The following is a 19,211-nucleotide window of genomic DNA, read 5'->3' as shown; positions in this document are numbered from 1 at the left end:
TCTAAAAATCTAAATCGTAAGGTGAAGAACAACGTAAATTTTATATTGTTTTATATTAAAGTTATATTATTTTTATAAACGTAATTTTTTGCAAAATATTTATTTTTCAATAGGTTGCTTTGTTCTAAGCATGACAGCTAAACAATGAATTCATATCTATCATAATTATATTATGTTATGTACCTACCGATTAAAGTTGTGTATCATAGTAGGGGAGAATGTTGTTCCTTGGGACACTGCTAATTTCTAAGAAAGGCTTCTACTGCTTTTGGTAGCCAGGTTTTCGTAATCTCTAATAGTAACCTTCACCACTAAATAGTGCCATAGCAACAATCAGCATCAAATAAGTTAAATTGACGATTTTGTGAGAGAAAGAAAATTTCATGACTGCAAAGTAAATTTTTTCTTCGTTTTTATTTTATTTTCCGTATTTGTATTTGTAAATTTAATCAACTGTATTTTATTTTGTTATAAAAGAGAAGTACTTTAAATATTTTGCTTATGAGAAAATAATTATAGTTCATCTAGATTCGCCATCATTTTGGTATTTCTTAAACCATGTAGTGATTGTACCTTGGGACAGCCAAACATTTTATGTATTAGGACACGTTCCAAGGTACTATATATGCATGGATCTTAATAATTAAGATATGTTTAGAAACACGGAACAATGTTCTATTATTATGTAGTCTGTTAAACGCATTTAATATTAGATAATAATTCATAATCAAGTATTCATGATTCAATTCACTATCATGAATTTTTTTTCTGGTGCAAAATTAGTTCAAGTATTTGGCTGTTTCCTTAATCATGAAGATTTTCCCATAGTACAACAGGATGTGCCCCAAGGTACAATAGGATGTTGTACCTTGGGAGAGCTTCTAACTTTTACTTTAAATGGCTAGCAATATTTTATTTCCAAACTGTCTAAATTTTAAAAAATGTGTTGCATAGAAGTATTTTGGGGTTCTTCAATGTGACTTTTAGATTTTAAATTTGATTCAAGTTGTTGACGTTATAAATTAAAATATGGAAAGTGTCCCAAGGTACAACACTCTCCTCACTCTCCCCTATATTATAAGTTGTACAGCGCAGCAAAAGTGTTCTGCCTCAATCATTGCTATGAATAAAAAACAGGTTTCAGTAGATTTTTAAATTTCAAAAGTTAGGGGAAAATCTTTATATTTTATGTATTTGTAACGAAAACAAATATAGAAAGAAAAATATCCTCTGCAAGATTTTCATTGAGGAAAGCAACATGGAGTAGTATAAAGAATATATTTCAGCCGAAATCGTGTGTCTATATTTTACGATTAAAATGCTTCATAAATAGTGTTAATTAGCCAGTTTTTGATTATTATTAAATGTAACGTATAATTTCTTTCACACTAAAATGATTTATACATGTATGTTATGTATTCCAATGCGCAGTGATAACCAATTTATTAGACTAAGACTGTTTTAAAAGCAAATTTTTTATTGATTACATAACTATAGACACATTAAAGAACAGTGAAATAATTATCTAATAATTTAGTATGCATTCCCTTGTTCTTTATGAGCATTTTAAGTCTTTTTGGCATACTTTTCACAAGGTTTACACCATTTCTTAACACTTTTTAGAAAAGGAGGTAAAAAATTGTTTATACTCTCTATTATATATACTCACATACACATACCCACTAATTTCCTAAAACTAACTTTGAATATAACAGAACACACTAATAAAAAGAACTAGTGAACTGTTTAAGCTGATTGAGGTTATGTTCCTGGTACGTAGATAAACAAAGAACATAAACAAAGCAGACAGTGCTGCCACCTGCAAACATTAAATTATGCTAAAATAACGTAATAATCAGTGTACAGTATGTACTACAGTAAAATGAATAGTATTTTAGTACAGATAGTGTACAAAAAAAAAAAAAAACTCTTTAATCTAATAATTTGGCCAGCACTGTACAATGAAAAAAAAAAAAATTAAAAGTTAAAATAAAAACGAACTGCACCGAAAAGTGTACATATAAACTTCCGAAGTAATTACTTGATTAATATTTAACATTTTTTAGATAAAATTTTCAACTACTTTTGCTTTTTTTAATTGAAAAAATCTTTTTTTAAGAGAAGATTAATAAAAAAAAGAAATTTCATTTTCTATATCTTCAAAGAAAAAACGTGCTTTTCAATCGAAAATCAAAATATTTTGTAAATTTAACTAATGCCCCGTTAATTATTACTCTAAGCGCATCATGGTGGAGGCATTTATTGCGGCATAGATATTGGATAACGAAAAACTTTTAATTATAACTACCCTCATTATTGATTTACTTTGCGACCTTAATAATACACGCTTTTTGAAAACATAATGAATTTCATTAATTCAGTGTGACAAAGAAAGAGGATAATGTTATAATTTTAACTTTATTGCATAATGAGTTCGTGCATTGAATTATTCTTGCGCTTATTAACGGATTTTTACGACTTAATGCACTATTTTTTTTTCCACTGATTCAAGGTTTTTATTTTCTGCCTCGAAGATTCTTGTGAGTTTAATTTGCTTAATTTACGATATGAGACAAGCAATTCAAAAGTTACAAAGTTATTTACAGGAAAATCTTTTTCTTATGACTTATTTCTCTAGCATTTGATGACAGAGGGGGCTATACTTAATGTGACTACATTGAAATCTTCACTTTTTGAACGTGTTTTGAAAGCTTTTTGAACACTTGTACCATTTTTCAGAACACTTTGAAACACAATGTTTGGAACTTCTTTAAAAACATTTCTGAGAACAATTTTCAGAACACCACTTTGGTTTAGCACACTTTCTTACTCTTTCTCTTCAGAACATTTTTTGAACACTGACACATATTTCTGTTTTAGAGCACAAATCCAGCAGTTTTTGAGACAATTTTTGCAGCACTTATGGAGCACTCTTTTGATTATACCACTAGGTTTTCCTGTTACTCTAACCGCAATATCATATGGGAGGTGTCAACCGTCGTCGGACAAGGGACGGTCTTCGACGAGGGAAAGCAATCCCGTTTGATGACATTTGACACCAGCCAACAGCAATTCATTGCACATTTCTGTAATGATTCATTGCGAGAGTGTATATACTGGTAGTTAAAGAAAGCTGTTGAAATTACAATGTAATTGTACGAAATAAAGCGATAATTTCAAACGTGTGCTCAAATAAGTTCCAAAGTTCAGGGTTAAGAAATTTCCTGAGCAGGAAACATTCAGAGCACATTCAAATAGACTTCCATTGTAACGGAGCACATTCGAAACACATTTTAGTATGTTTTCGGCTCATTTTAAACGGAACAATCCCAATTTCAGACAGCCTGTCCCTCTGAACCAGGAAAATCAAAGTGAAAATTATAAAACCGGTATGAGTACAAGATGTCTAATGGCCCAGTGGTAGCTCTACGCGCTTCCACGCCACAGGTTCGGGCAGGGGTGCCCTGCTCACCCCATAAGAGCAAGGGCGCACCCTCTAAATGTCGCAAAGACACCCCCCAAATCAAGAGCCCCCTCAAAAATGAGAAAAATACCCGTCATCACCCCCCCTAAAAACGTGTCAATGGCGCAATATGTGCCAGGACCTCCACCCCCCCCCCCAGTTGAGCCTCCCTGGGTCCGGGTTCTATCCCCGGGTCGGGAATTGCCGACTCAGCCGTTCATCCCTTCAGTGGGTCGATGAAATGCGCACCAAGAGTGCTTGGGAACTAAACATTGGGATTCGGCTAACCACCTAACCGGAGCATCTGCCTAGCCCCTTAAAGCTCTTTGTTAGGAAGACTGAGATGGGCACAGTAAATCTTTCACCCCATGGGCGGCCCCATGTGCCTCTCGTTTTGGTTTGGTTTGGGAATACATACAGGCATTTTTGAAGCCGGTGTTAAATCATTCCAGAAATTTTAACGGCAGTATGAAACCATGATGAAATACTTAGATGCCGGTTATCAAACACATTGGAAACACTCTTTATGTTCGTATAGAGCAACCGGTCGACTGCGGTTTACTGGTGCCTAGCCAGGAGCTCTGTAATAGAGCTACCGTTTAACTGGTTGTTGCCGAAGTTGTTCTAATGGGGTCGTTTCCGAAATTTAAAAAGTATTTTTATTTAAGAGCATGCTTAAAAACATAAGATATGACCATTTTTAAAAAAGTTTGACAAAGTTTACTACTTTTTAAAAAAGTATTTTAATCGGTGCGCAGACGCAATTTCATTTTTTAAACTTCTGCACATGACATCACAAGTGATGAAATGTCATTCACTTATGCTATTATCGCAGAGAACAATATTTAATTCGCTTCTTCACTCACATGTACCGGCAACGATATGGTTGATAGCAAGCGTAGAGCACAATGTTAATTCGCTTTTGAATTATCATAATCTGGAAACGCGATAGACAGCAAGCGTAAGCATTCAGCGCGCAAGTGGAATATCGCGCCGCGCGAGTTAATCAGAGAGTTGTGACGTTATAAAGACCACACCTTATTTGAAAAATCGGACATTTCAAAAAATTAATTAAAAATTAAAAGTTTTGAAAACAAACGTTTCTCCCCGCTGCATCACTGAAGTTGATAGAATGAGCAGAAAAAAAAAAAGAAGCTCTATGTTATTTTTTGCTCATTCTATCAACTTCAGTGACTAAAAGTAGTACTTTTGACTGATGGAAACAACCACCTTCGGTTGATCCACCGGTCGACCGCAGTTTAGGATGGGTGATAGAACCGCGTGACCTTTTTTACCAAGTAAGGTAAATTATTTTTCACCTGCGTATTATTCGTCTGCTCAACTATCCGCTTAATAACCAAAAGCATTCGATGGAAGCATCTACTAGTAAAACAACCGGTTACTGACCACTGACGTCATTAGCCGTCATTTGATCTACCAACAGGTTAAACCGGTCGCTCTATTTGAGCATAAAGTTTGAAACTCGCATGAAAATCTACATAAAATTAAAACCAGTATAACACCATACTGAAAATTTCATTCCAGTTTTTAAACACCTGAAATTTTGATACTAGTTCGAAAACATTACACAAGTTTGGAAACATGGTAGGTGTGCAAACTGGAAGTATCAAGTATCATTTCGAGGTTTGTTTTGCATTCTTTGGACATACAGTTGAACTCTGTTAATACGACCTTGGTTAATACGAAATCACGGCTAAAACAATTATTTTGTTAATTTACTTTGGTTTGCTTTTGAACTACATTAAAAATTTCACACATATTAAGTATAACAAAAAGAACATTTCGGTTAAGAATAACCAAACTTCTGATCTCTCTACGGAAAAATTTCCCAATTGAATACTTTTTTTTTTCTGATACTTCGTGTCATTGCAGAAAGCTCACCGTGCATTCCTAATCCTTTGAGTAACTTCCTACCCATCTTTTAGTTATCAAGTGCTGACAGCTATTCTACCTTTTCTACATGGTACTGAAAATTTTAACTGACAATGACTGCGGTCAATGCAGCCAACTACTTACGGTAAACTCCCGATTATCAGCGGTTGGATTATGCATGGTTCGGATTATCCGCGGGTCTTTTAACATTTTTTTTTCTTCAAGGGTGATGACTCATAATTATGTTATTGTTTGTTTTTAGCTTTTTCATATATTTTTTACACTCAATGTTACTGTTTATAGCTATAACTTTTCTGTATGGGTGAGTTTTATTCCTATTCGCTATTGTATACACCTGCATCGTTTTGTACCTATAATTCGGATTATCCTCGGTTTCTCTTATCCGCGATTACCTTGCCACCCAAATCCGCTTATAGTCGGGAGTGTACTGTATTACTTTTCCATTGTCCCCGAGTTCAAGCTTGTTAGCTCTCAAGGGGATGAGAGATGCTCGGAACTGCATTAGACTAGGCTGGGCTATTGTTAGAGTCAAGGCATTTCTCCCCTGTTGCTATTCTGAAAATGAAAAGACTGAAATTCATACTGTTGCTGTTTACCTTTGAACAGGTAGGTCTACTTATTAATAAAACATACTTACCTTTTCATTTGGGTATTTACACCTGCCCCTTTACCCGCTCCATTATCACCTTTCTTCCAATAGGTTCTTCAGTTATTTCTAATACAATTTAACACAATAAAAATGCCTGACCCACATATTTAATTTTCCTCTAAAACATTCATAAGGCAGGTTATTTCATGTTGTAACTTAGCTTATATTTTTTGGTTCATGAAGGAAAAAAATCCGTAGTATTTGTCCTGACAATCTACGTTTCTTCTAACTTCGGTGCTGCATTTTTTGGCAATCCTTTACAAACCAATGATGGGTGGCATAAAAAGAAAAGCACTATCAGCTCGTGAAACGTTCGTCATATAAATTACTGGCAATGTATTATGTTACATAACAAATACATACATAGTAAATTATACACATGCTTTTTTTCTTCCCCATTTAACAGATTCATGGTTGTTACGAATAACGGCTAATACGAACAAATTCATGGATTTTTGACATTTCGTATTAATTGATTTCAACTGTATGTCTGATTTTCCGTTTGAAACTTCAGGTCGAAGAAGAGTTCCTCACCCAGTAGTAAAAGTCGCCATTCCCACAACAAGGACACCGAATCGCGCTCTTCACATCACTCCAGCGAAGGCCGGCACAAGCGGAAACGAGGGAAGAAGAGACATGCTGAGGATGGATTTGGCGTGGAAGATGAAGGAGAGGAAGAACGGAGCAAAGCCACGTGCGTCGTAGTGGTTATTAGTACGAGTATCATAGTACTTGCGGTGTTGCTAGTTGTCGTGACTTTGTACTTCACGCCTCATCTCGGCGATGATGATCGAGGTAAGCATTAGAAGTCATGAATAGCGTAGTTGAAGTAACGCCTCCTTAATACTAAATGCCTATCGTTTTCTCGCTTTTAGCATAGCGCAAAAGTGAACCCAATAAGTAAATTTCGGTACTCTTGCTACTGTCATCTATCGAAGGTCGAATGTATTAGAAATTAATAGAGGAGAACACAATTGGATAGCTTCTAAATTTAAATTTGGAAGTTAGCCAATTAACTATTGGATTTGAATTGTTTAGATCGATCGCCATAGCAGCGCTATCCTTACATTGCCGCCAGGTAGCGTTGAAAGAGTACCGGCAGAGGATCACTTTTTGAGGCGAACGTGATTGGCATTTAGTATAAAGGAGGCGTTGAATTGAACCGTGCGTATTTCTGGAACAGTAGGAATCTCCAAAAAATATTTTTTTTTCTTTTTCAGAACTGCTCACATCTCTATCGTTGCAAATAGATATGAGTAATAAAAACTTATCCTGTTTTGTTTAAACAATTTGGAGCAGGGGTTCTCAAACTTTTAGACATTGCGATCCCCTTTTGAGATTAAGTATTTTGGCGACCCCCCAAAGTTTAAACTCTGTCTAAATCCTAAAACAAAAACTAAAAACTTCACATATAATTGGGTTTTGTCCTTATAAATGCAAGTAACTAGAAAAAACAACATGAATTTTTGTCACTTGAATTATTTTATAATAAGAGTCAGTAGTAGCCCTAACTGATTTTATAATCTGGCAGTTGTTTTATGATAATTATGGACTTTGCGCTCCTTTAAGTTTTATCATCGCACGCAGTACGAAAAAGAAACAAAGATGACTCTTGACATCGACGCTCCTGCGCGTTTTTAATGAAAACACAAAAAATAAAATTAATTGTTGCAATGAAATAAATAAAATATAATTACTATAAATAATTTGCTGTAACTTTTTCTTCCACATCTCGCGACCCCTCCTGGACACATCCCGCAACCTCCCTAGGAGTCTCGAGCCACCGTTTGAGAATCCCTTATTTAGAGGATATTTTTTGAACCTTTATGTCTGTCTCAGGTTGTTGGTTTTCTTAAGCATTACTGTAAAAAAGGTGTGGAAAAAACATCTGCATTTGTGAAATAGTTGAAATTGGAGATGCTTTCTTTTGCAGCTGCACACTTTAATTACAAACTGAATCACTATACAAGATTCATTCGCACCTCTTGAGCTTAAATACGCTACCTTGCGGCTATTTAAGAAATTAGTCAAAGAGGTAAAACATTTTAATTTTGCTTGGACCTCATTGGACGGGTCACATCCTACAAAAGCGGTTTTACCTCTTTTTGACTCCTATAGTATATTTTAATTTCGAATACATTCACATTGTATGGAAAACACTGTATATGAACAATTATTTTTTGAGACAGTGGGGAGGGAATTAATCTGGTCGATTTGCAAAATGAATTGGAAGTTTCAAACAGTTACAGAAATCTGCATTAGCAATGCTTTTTGTACTCTTAAATAAAGTAAGAAATCATGGTAAATATGAGTAGAAAACTGGGCCGTGTGGCCTGATCGATGAGGCATCGAACTTGTGACTGGAGGGTTCCTGGTTCGATCCTAACCGGTCAAAGTTCCACCGTCTTCATTAAGGGTGACTGGGGGACGTTAAATATGTTCGTGGTCTAGTCACAACGTCATTCAAATGAAACAAATCCTCTGGGGGTGCTAGGCCAGAAGTTAATCGGCTTCTGGTCGGGTTCTAAATTATCAATCTGTCCATAAATGGTGCTGCCATCTATCGTGTTGTCTGAGCTAAATCGGACTTTCACATAGAAATAGGCTCTCGATTGAACGGAAGCCGTACCCCTTTGCCTTCAAATCGAGTAACATTGCTATTAGGGCTCGGGTTCCCGAGTGATATAAATAACAACAACAACAAGTGGAAAACTAATTAAAAGAGACTTCTTTTCTCAACATTTTCGGTCGTTTTGTTACATATTTCAACATAACAGAGCTCGAGTAAGCTATTCAGGTGGAATCTTATTGTTAAGTAAACGAGGTAACAATTACTACCATTATTAAGTTTATATTACATGATTTTTTTGGGCAGTAAATACTATTAGTAAATTTGGACCACAATGGAAAAAAAATATGTAGTATAAAACAATGAAGCAGCAATAAGCATGTTAAGAGTTAAATACAAATGTAATGCAGAATAAAACTCATTTACATTCACCCACACACACACACACACACACACACTTCTTTTACCATTTAATTCAATTTAAAACTTTAGGATAACTTTTTGACGTTTTGACCACACGTTGCGTAGGAAGAGAATTTCTTTCCATCGCTTAACTGTAACTTTTTTTTTATTTTGTGGGAAAAAGCAGGGGGGGGGGGAATATATATATATATATATATATATATATATATATATATATATATATATATATAGGGGCGGAATGGCCAGATCGGCTAGTCGGGGCTCCCCGACTGGGCCAACCGCCGAGTGGGCCATTTCAAGCAATTTTTTTATTGAACTGAATACATTTAAATTCACACCTAATATTTTAAAAGTGTCATTAAAAAGTAAATAAAAACATATAATTCGTTTAATCTATGTGAAAAAAGCGTTTGGAAACAGTTTTTTTTCCCACCCTAAGCAGCGACCAAAGTAAATAGCCGAAGTTCAGAACGTACGAATGCTTTCCTCTTTTATCAACTTTCTCTCTAGTTTTTAGAGCTCTGGGGACCATGGCTCCCACATTGAGGAAACGGGAGGGGGCCAAAGAAATTGGGGTCCGATGTGGCCTGGAAAAGGGCCCGCGACGAAAAAAGCGAGTTAAAAACTCATATTTGTACGTCTATTAACAAAAATTAAAGGGGCGTGCACCATTAGACAAAGAGGCCCCGGCACTGCTATAAATGTGTGGGTCATGCTTTGGGGTGTTGATACATTAGCACGAGCAGGGGCAAACACAGGGGGGGGGGGGGAGAAAGAAGGTACATCTGTTGGCCCGATTCCGAGCTTGAAGGCCCGAGATTTTTTAAATGAGGGGTGAAATATGTGTAGGGACGTAGGGGGTAAACAAGAGAGAGATGGGCCCGTAAAAGTCATTTGTGCCGTGCACCAAAATTTCTGTGCACGCCCCTGGTATTCACTGGTTGGGAGAGATTCAAGCGGAAAGCTAAAGCAAGTGTGGACTACGATAAACTGAATCTGAAACAGGACAAAATTTCGACTTCAAGAGAGCTCCTGAATACAGGCAGATTCAGCACGCTGGGGAGGGCAAGGTTTCTTTTTTTTTTTTTTTGACCTACATTATTTGAGGAGAAATTTATCGAAAGGGAACATGTCCAATTTTTAGAAAAATTCTTTTGATATTTTCTAAATCTTTCACACGAACTTTATCAAATCACCTACGCTCAAGAAGTTCAAACGTGGAAAATCCTATTTTTTTTAGGGGTAAAGTGTAGCTTTTTGATTAAAAGGTAACAAATCCGTCCTCTGACGTTTTATTTTGAACAAAAGGGGACAGATTCTGAAAGAATCTGTAGTACGAAGACTTTTATATCCAAAGGAACACATGTCCAAAATCCTCAAATTTTAATCCACTACTTTTAGGTTTATGTACTTAGATAGGAGAATATGAAGGTGAAATATTAGAGTTTTGGTGAAATTGGAATTTTCAACATTCAGGTTTTCCTTCAAAAGGGCACATATCCAAAATTAAGATGGCGATATCTCCTTGGTTTTTTACACAAACATTTCTTACTGTGGCTCATGATTTGCTGTGCTTTTGTGTTCAATTCTTTACTCACAAAAGATGATAAAACTATTTTGCTCCCTTACCTTAATTCGTTTTTCTTACTTCTTGAACATTTTTGGAAAATGGATATGTTCCCTTTGATAAATTAGTCCTCAGTTGTAATCAGGGCTAGATTTATACTTAACGGGGTACCTAAGGTATTTCAAATATGAGGTTCCTTTGTAGTCTAAAAGTCACCAACGATATTTGCCTTAAGTCTATAATTGACGACTGATGCAAGAACCAGTTCAGTCCAAACTTTTTTTTTTTAAATTCATTTTTGCGTGTGGCCGATACTACAGAAGTTCCGATTGATGCTACAACGGGACACAAATGTAAGATCAGCCCTCTGCTTTCTAGTAAATAATGTGGGAAAGATATTAGCCTTTTTATCGGACACTGATGTTATTTGTTGGTCTTACCAAAAATGAGTGAATCTGGATTTAAATATCGAAAAATTGCCAGACGAAGTCTTCCAACCTTCGTCATTCCCTTAAAGTCACTAAAGATAGCCTAAAATTTCATTTTTTGAAATTTTCGTGGGAGAGCTCCGTAACCCTTTTATAAGCACTATAGCCAAAAATTGATTTCAGTTTCAGAAAAAAAATGCCCTGAGGGAACCAGTGTTTCCCCCAGAACAAAAAAAGAGCCAGTGCGCTTTCAGATAAAAGGGTACTGTTTAGAGAAGTTTTGTAACACAGAAAAGGTGCTTTTTTTACTTTTTGGTTTTCTAGGTACCATACAATATAGTAATTATTTTCAAAATATTGAAAAGCTTTTTGATGTTTAGTTTTAAAGGTAATATAAAAAATATTCAGATATATTCTAACCAGATTCTTGTAGATAAGTTATTGAAACGAAAGAGTGACGTTTCAAGGACATTCTTATGTAAATCTTTACCTTTTGAAAAAAAAAAGCTTTTGTGCAGTTTTGTCTAAACTTTTAAGGGGCAAGGAGGGTTGATCAAGTTAAGGCTGAAAAATAAGCTTAAAAGCGGAAGGGCACAGCCTCTTCCTAAAAAATGTGGGGAGAAACACTCGAGAAATCTGTCCGCTTTCCTTTTAATGTTTTCAAACACATTATAAGATTATGTTTTTAAAATTTCAGTGTCGAAAAATTGAGAAGGAAAGTCGCCGGATTCCCTATAGTAACTAAAGGCAGATTAAAATTGGGTGGAGTATACTTCAGTTTTTAAATGCTTCTAAATGAGGTCACTGAGCCTCCTCCTCTCTCAAGCGTGACAAATGATAATTTTTCGTTTCAAAGTCGAAACGTTTTCGTAGAGAGCTACTGATGCTTCCCTGTTTCATTAATTTTACCAAGGGTAACCTAAAATTGCAATTCTAAAACTTTCCATTTCGGAGAATTTCTGGGAAGAGCCCTCGACATTCTATTGTAAACAAAGATAGCCAAAAATAGACTTCAATTTTGAAAAAAAAATAATAATAAAAGATAAGAAAACAAAATCGTGGGGGAGAACCCTTTCTTTTTCCTATCTTCACCGTTATCGAAAATTGTAAAATTATCCTTTTTGACATCAACTTTGAAAATATCAATTGGAAGGGAACTAGAACCCCTTCTTCCGATTCTTTTCTCCTTATGCCTATACAGATCAACCAATTTCGAAAAATTTCCGGGAGAATTTACCTGATTCCTCCCTTTCCTCGTGTCCTTCATATGTTGTCAGTATAGAAGCCTAGAAATGTGCCTTTTCAGACTTATAACCATTAGTATCCTTTGAAGGCACATAAAAAATGAGTCAGTATTAGCTTTATTTTACGTTTCACAATTTTCTTTTCTTTTCTTTTTTTTTAGAACTTTAAAACTTGATTTAGAAACTTAAAGGAAAATAGGAACTATAGCGGTAGTTTAATGTCTTTGCTCGGCTCGGAAGAATCGAGATCCGGTACTGGTTAATTCAACCTTTTTAATTTACAAAGGTGGGCCAAAATACTCTTTTGCCGACTGGACCAAAGTCAGCCAGTCCGCCCCTGTATATATATATATAAATTAGGATTAGGGATTGCAATACCGGTAATCAGTATATTTTTTAACGTGATACCGGAATACCGGTATTAATACTGGTATGAGAAATTTCCTAAAAAAACATTCAAAATAAAAACTAAGTGTATCGTTGCCATATTTTATTATTTGGCGCAAAAAAGGCATTATTTACTTAGTGTGAACAAATACAAAGTGAAGGTACAAATATTACAATAATAAATCAATAATAACAAGATACATAATGCTCACTAAGCCTGGAACTCATTTTAGCGCAAAAATTTTCTGCAGTTGAAAATATTTTTTCTGAATTCACGCAGGCCGGTGGTACTGTTAATATTGCGAGATACACCTCCTGTAGTTGCTTGGAAGTCCTTCATCTTCAAAAATTCGGTCCTTTTTGGTTTTCATAAAATAATTTTTGTCAATGCGCGTGTTGTTTGTAGTTTTTTTAAAAATCATTATTATTTACGCCTAATTGTAACTGTTCTTCAAACGACAATTATTTTCCACTATTAACATCATCTTTAACGATTTCCTCTTAATCAGAATAGGTTCTTGTTTGCTTTCTGTTATTTCCTTGGTTTGAAATTAACAATAAACTTAACTATTTTATTTTAATATATAGTTAGTTTCTTTTATTTGTTTTCGCTTTCTTTTCGAAATTCTTTACAAAAATGTAAATATCTGAAAATATATTCCAAGTGATTATGCCTTACTTCTTTGCAAATATTCAAGGCATTATATATATTACATCGCTTGTTATAAAGCTGAATAGCGAAGCAAAACAGCACGCTATTACCAGTGACAACAAATTCTGTTTCTTATACTAACAAGAAAAGGTTTTTTCTCAAAATTCAGTACAGTTCTCTTAATTTATTTTTGAATACTGATCACTTTGTTTGAAAGCATTATTACCCTTTTTAATTGTTTTTAATTTGGGCCAATGTTACCCTTACGTTTGGGTTACCCTGGCCCAAAGTGGTTTTTCCAATTTAAATTTATTGTGCAACTAACTAGAGCCAAAGAAAGACGTGTGTTCATTGGAAAAACTATTTATTTGAAAGAAAGATACCTTTTTTACAAGAATTTTGAGTCACACATACTATTTGCTTTACGGAAAATTAAATTTAAAAAAATGTATGTGCATACCTAGTAACTGTCTCAGAAATTACCCCGACGGAAAACATTCTCATTTTCATCAGTTTCAGAGGTTTAATAATTTTATTAAGATATCACCATTCGCAAAATAAAGGGTCCTAAATTTTCGGACACTTCCAAAACTGTTTGATGCGTTATATGCTCTCAACATTAGCTCCTTATTCTCTCGCAAGAACAGCTATCCCTGGAAACCTGAGTTCATTCCATTCTACAATAACAAAATTCCTCAAACTTTTCAACAAACTTGACCAAAATTGCAAAAAGTAAATGTAATTAGGTCAACGTTTTCTAAACCTAATGCAAATTTAAGCAACTCTTCATCTTCCATAATAAAAGCCATGTAACTAAGCGCTGAGGATTAAAGTTTGTAATCACTTTTAACAAGCTGTAATAAGCTTTTATTCGTATATTGGAGAGGAATTGACTGCAGAACTCTACAATAAAAGATGAAAAGAAATTGCTTTGAATCTGTAACTAATTGGGTACCAAAAATTGAAGCACATCTAAGACCATAAACATTTGTTAAAGTTTTGGTAAAAAATCATCTTTGTTTCTAAATTAGAAAATTTCATTTCATATTATTTTCAATTTATCTTGTACTTCAACTTCAAAATGCAAAACAAATCCTAATATTATTCATTAAGTGATGGAAGCATAAATTTCGGAGAAAATGGTGTGTTCAATATAGTTTTCTGCAGAAGAAAATTTCTATTAACTTTCTTCTTTTAATCCAGTTCTAAAAATAACTTTTTGGGTATTTAAATTACTGAAGAAGGCTTCAAAATTCCTGAGCTTTGCATAAATCTCCGAGATAAAGTACCTCTTCAACTTTCTTTGAGAAAATTTCTTTCTCCGTTCTTTACAATCTTCTTTGTTCCACATTAACGTACCCTGAAAGCAATATTAAACTATTTAACATCTTTCCTTTAATACAGGATTTCAATTTTAACACAATTAAGATTTTAATTACAATGGGGTGGTTTCCTTCAGTCAAAAGTACTTCTTTTAGTCATGGAAATGGATAGAATAAGCAAAAAAAAAAAAAAAAAAAAAAAAAACATGGACCAAGAAAATACTTTCATTTCCTCAAAAGTTTTTTTTTAATAATTTTTTTAAAATGTCCGATTCTTCAAACAAGGCGTGGTCTGTATGACGTCACAAATGATGCACTTTGTCGCATCTTTCCACTACGTTTCCACGTTATGATAATCAAGCAGCGAATTAAAATTGCGCTCTACGCTTCCTATCAACCATATCGTTGCCAATACACGTGAGTAAAGATGCGAATTAAATATTTTGCACTGTGAATGGCAACACAGAATGGCATTTCATCATTTGTGATGTCATCGACAAGAAATGTAAACAATGGAAGGGCTCCGATTTAAGTTTTTTTTTTAAATATTAAACTCAAACAAATTTATTAAAAAATGGTCAGTTCCTAAGTTTTTAAGTATGCTCTTTCAGAAAAAAAATACTTTTAAAGTTTTGTAAATGACCCCATTAAGATCTTAATTACAATTCGTGACAAGCGCGTTAGATTAGTCACTGTATAATATCAATAATTTACTTTTTAAAATTTTGTTTATATCTAATCTAATTTTTTTAGAATGTCAGAAACGAAAGTAATGTCTTCAATTTCTATGTTTTAATTGTTTTTAAATATATTGATAAGTCAGTGAGGTAGACATTACTTGATTTTAGATGAGGTTTTTTCTGTATCAATGTATCGAAAATACTTAATATTAATTTTAGACAATTTTTATGCATAAAGTTTTTTAACTTTATGTATAAAATTTGTCTAAAACTAATACTAAATTAACATTGAAAATTAATATGAATATGAAGGAAAAACTGCTCCATACAGGTGTCCTCAAATCTGATTTTGCTTAAAATCCTCTAACAAACTTCAAATTCTGGTTTTAAAAATAATTTTTACCTCAACTCACTTTTAAAAAAAAGGACTTAAACCATGCTTTGGCTTTAAGTTGCTTTTTCTTAATAACTACATTGAAGGTGTATTTTGCCGTAACGGCAATTTTTTGTGTAATAATATTCGTTTTTCTTAATTTAGAAAAGTAAAAGTATGTTTTCAAATTCAATTTATTTATATCATACCTGGAATAGAAAACGTGTTTTACAATTCGTGTTTCCTTTTATCATACGAGTGGGAAAACTAAGAGTGAAAAAAAAAGCATTTTTAATTTTTGATTTTTTTACTCATTTCGGTATACTCATTCACTGGACCTTCCCCTTGACTACACCACTGCGTTAAGTTAAAAAAATATTTTTGAATATCTGTTTACACTTTAAATATAGAGGCAAAATTTCATATCTCTGGAAAAAGATGCGTCATCTTTGGTATATATTCTTCAGAATAAAATGAAAATTCTTTCAAATTATCTTTTCTTAGCTGATTTTGGAGAAATTTTCAACTTCAGTGCTTTTGCTTATGCAAATCCTCTGTTTCTTCACAACAAACTATTTTAGTCTACATAAAACATTGCATTAAAAAGAAACGGAAGATATAATAGTATAAGATTGATATTGAAAACTATTTGGATGGTGAATTTTACTTCCAAAAGAGAAAATATCACGAATACTGAAGAAGTGTACGGCGAAACACTGTGTATCGCTCAGAAGTTTTTCGCTTAACTTGATGGAAACTACAAGCACCCCCCCCCCCCCCAAAGATTGTGTTTAGAGTTTGATTAAAAATTTACCCAAATGAAAAATATCGAAGTTATATGAATTTTTTAAAACATTTTAACTGTTTGATTTTTTTTCTTTCAGATTTTTATTGCTGCAACAACACTGGAGAATTCACGAACTCTCATTCGAAATATTAATGCCAAGGGAGCCTTGGGAGGAACTCTTCAATTTCGAAAAACGTTCGTGATTGTGATAAGAGCTTACAGTTGAATGTAAAAACAGAAATTAGTACGTGTGACTTACTAATGTTGTGCAGAGAGATAGGAATCTACCTATGTGTGTTGTTATCTCATCTAACCTTTAGTTTTTTGCGGCAATTTTGGTAATGCAAAAGTATGAGAATGCGATGTCAAGAATGTGATCCAAATACCAAATATCCATTGCCAATAATGGGGTTGTTTCCGAAATTTTAAAAGTATGTTTTTTTTTCTGAAAGAGCATGCTGGTTGACAGCAATGCGTAAACATTTAGCGCGGTATAAAAATATCGCGCCAAAGTGCATCACTTGTGATGTCATAAAGGACACGCCTTACCCCCAAAATCGGACATTTAAAAAAATTAAATAAAAAATAACTGTTGGTAAAATAAAACTTTTTTCTGGCTCCATGTTATTATTATTATTATTTGCTTAATTTATCAATTTCTGTGACTAAAAATAGTACTTTTGACTGAAAGGAAAAACCCCATTAGAGCATATTAAATTACTTTTCTTCAATTTCAGAAAACCATCAGAAATGAAATGAACATCATCTATTTTTTTCCATTCTTTGAATCGTTTCAAAAAAAAAAAAAAAAAAAAAAAATGCTCTTTGGTCAGTTGTTTTTATTTTTTCGGGTCAAAGCAGTTTTAAATGAATAAACATTGATGAAAATGGCCTATAGATAGAACTTAAGGTTTCTGCGTGTATATAATCTAATTTGAAAAATCGGACAACTATTTTAATGTTAAAAAAGTTAAGTCAGTGTATACATACGAGATGCAGTACAATGAAGAAATATATTTAATTTCCCCGTCTTATCTTAGTACAATATTTTTATAGAAACAGTATTAGATGGAGAATTCAATCCAAAATCAACAATTTTATTCTGTTCACCATTCGAGAATGTTTAGTGAGTAAATTGAGACATTTTGTAGAGTGAAACGGAAGCGAAATATCCAAAACATTCTACATAAGCTCATATTTTGATATTTGATGTTTTTAAATGATTGTGGACTACACTTAAATCAAATTAAAGTAATGAAATGGGCATGAAGAAATACTTTACTTTTTCGGAGGACGTGTCTGAAATAGCATTTAACAACAGCGTCGATAAATCTAACTTATACCTAGAAACTTCCTTCCGTTCCTAACAGGAAAATAAACTAAATGTTTAAGTTATAATTTTTCGGAACAAACTCATCAAAATATCTGAAAATTGTTGTGATTATATTTTCAACGCTTGTCATACAATTTTTAAGAAAATGCTTTTAGTTGAATTCTGTAAAGTTGTAACGTTAAAACAGAATACATTTTTATTCAGAAAATTGCTTTTTAATTGAATAAATCTTCATATCCAAAAAAAAAAAAAAAAAAAAAGAATAAAATAAAATAAAAAATAAATAAATAAATTAAGAAAAAAAAAATATAAATAAAAATTCTTTCAACTAATTTAAGATACTGAGGTTTTCCTCTGAAGCAAAACTTTCGGCAAATGATGCATTAACTAAGAACTGTAAAAAAAAAAAAAAAGTTGGATTGAACATTTATTTTTCATAGTCAACTGAAGTCTAAGTTACAGACTGTTTGACATTCTTTGTTTCCGAAAGTATTTTAGCAACTGGATCCTACTTTTTGTTCCACCTACATTCATTTTCACTGCTCTGTCAGAGCTCTTGAGCCAAGACCTGTGAACAAAAAACAGCCAAGAGTCTTGCCTGTTTTTTTCTTCAGGATTATAGTCATAACAAATTAGCACCGGTCTTTAAATTATAAAACAAAAATTGCAATAAGCAATAAAAAATATTTTGAAAATGTTTTCCCAGAAGTAAAATAAATATTTTCCTACTTACTTTAAATTTGAAAATAAATTCTGATATTTAGTTAATTAGAGGAACTTTTCTTTTAATATTTTACACTGCATACGAATTTTTTCAATATTCCTCTTTCGTAGACCACTCTAAAACTTTAGGCAAATCAGGTATAAATAAACAGTCGATATAGACGCAGGATTCCTACGCTGTTTAAATTGGACGCAATCTCTCTCTCTCTCTCTCTCATTTTGTTGATTCATTTTTTGCAAATTCAGCTGAGGTTCCGCAATATGCTGTCGGATATATACTTTTTTTACAAACTTAAAAAAAAAAAAACATTTAAGTTTGTTAATCTAAAAGGTAATTTGTGTTTGTAATTAAATGTTCATCAGGAATTAAATGTAACTGTTGACTGATTATTTTTGCATTACATTGCCAAGTTATTGGATGTGAATGCGTCGAAATCCCGTTGATTTTTCTTGTTCTATTTACATGTCTTAAAGTGTTATTTACAAGTTTTTAATTTACAAGCCGTATTTAGATTTTTCCATTATTTCACGAAAGTATGTTTTTCTGTAACTTACTGAAAAAAATACAATTCGGTTAATTTTAAGGGGGAAAATGTGCGTATTACTAAGACAAAGGCTTAGAAAAAACTATAAACAAAACACATGTGCTGTTCCAAAAATATGAAAACAAATACAAAGCTCTTACTTATTCGTTTTT

At 33.3% G+C, this 19,211-nt stretch overlaps 1 protein-coding gene across 1 annotated transcript in view; it reads left to right on the top strand.

The window, feature by feature from the left end:
* The window catches only part of LOC129224811 (DNA topoisomerase 1-like), a 31,400-nt gene extending 13,374 nt beyond the window's left edge, over positions 1 to 18,026 (top strand). Inside the window, exons 2-3 of the mRNA XM_054859359.1 lie at positions 6,541 to 6,821; positions 16,556 to 18,026. Coding sequence (XP_054715334.1) covers positions 6,541 to 6,821; positions 16,556 to 16,611 — 337 coding nt within the window. The 3' untranslated portion in view covers positions 16,612 to 18,026. The remainder of the gene's footprint in view (positions 1 to 6,540; positions 6,822 to 16,555) is intronic.
* Positions 18,027 to 19,211: the final 1,185 nt, after the last annotated feature.

This window comes from Uloborus diversus, chromosome 6, assembly GCF_026930045.1.
Source record: "Uloborus diversus isolate 005 chromosome 6, Udiv.v.3.1, whole genome shotgun sequence".
In the NCBI taxonomy this organism is placed as follows: Eukaryota; Metazoa; Arthropoda; class Arachnida; order Araneae; family Uloboridae; genus Uloborus; species Uloborus diversus.
The sequence above is the reverse complement of the archived record's forward strand: the minus strand, read 5'-3'. Positions and strand labels throughout refer to the sequence as shown.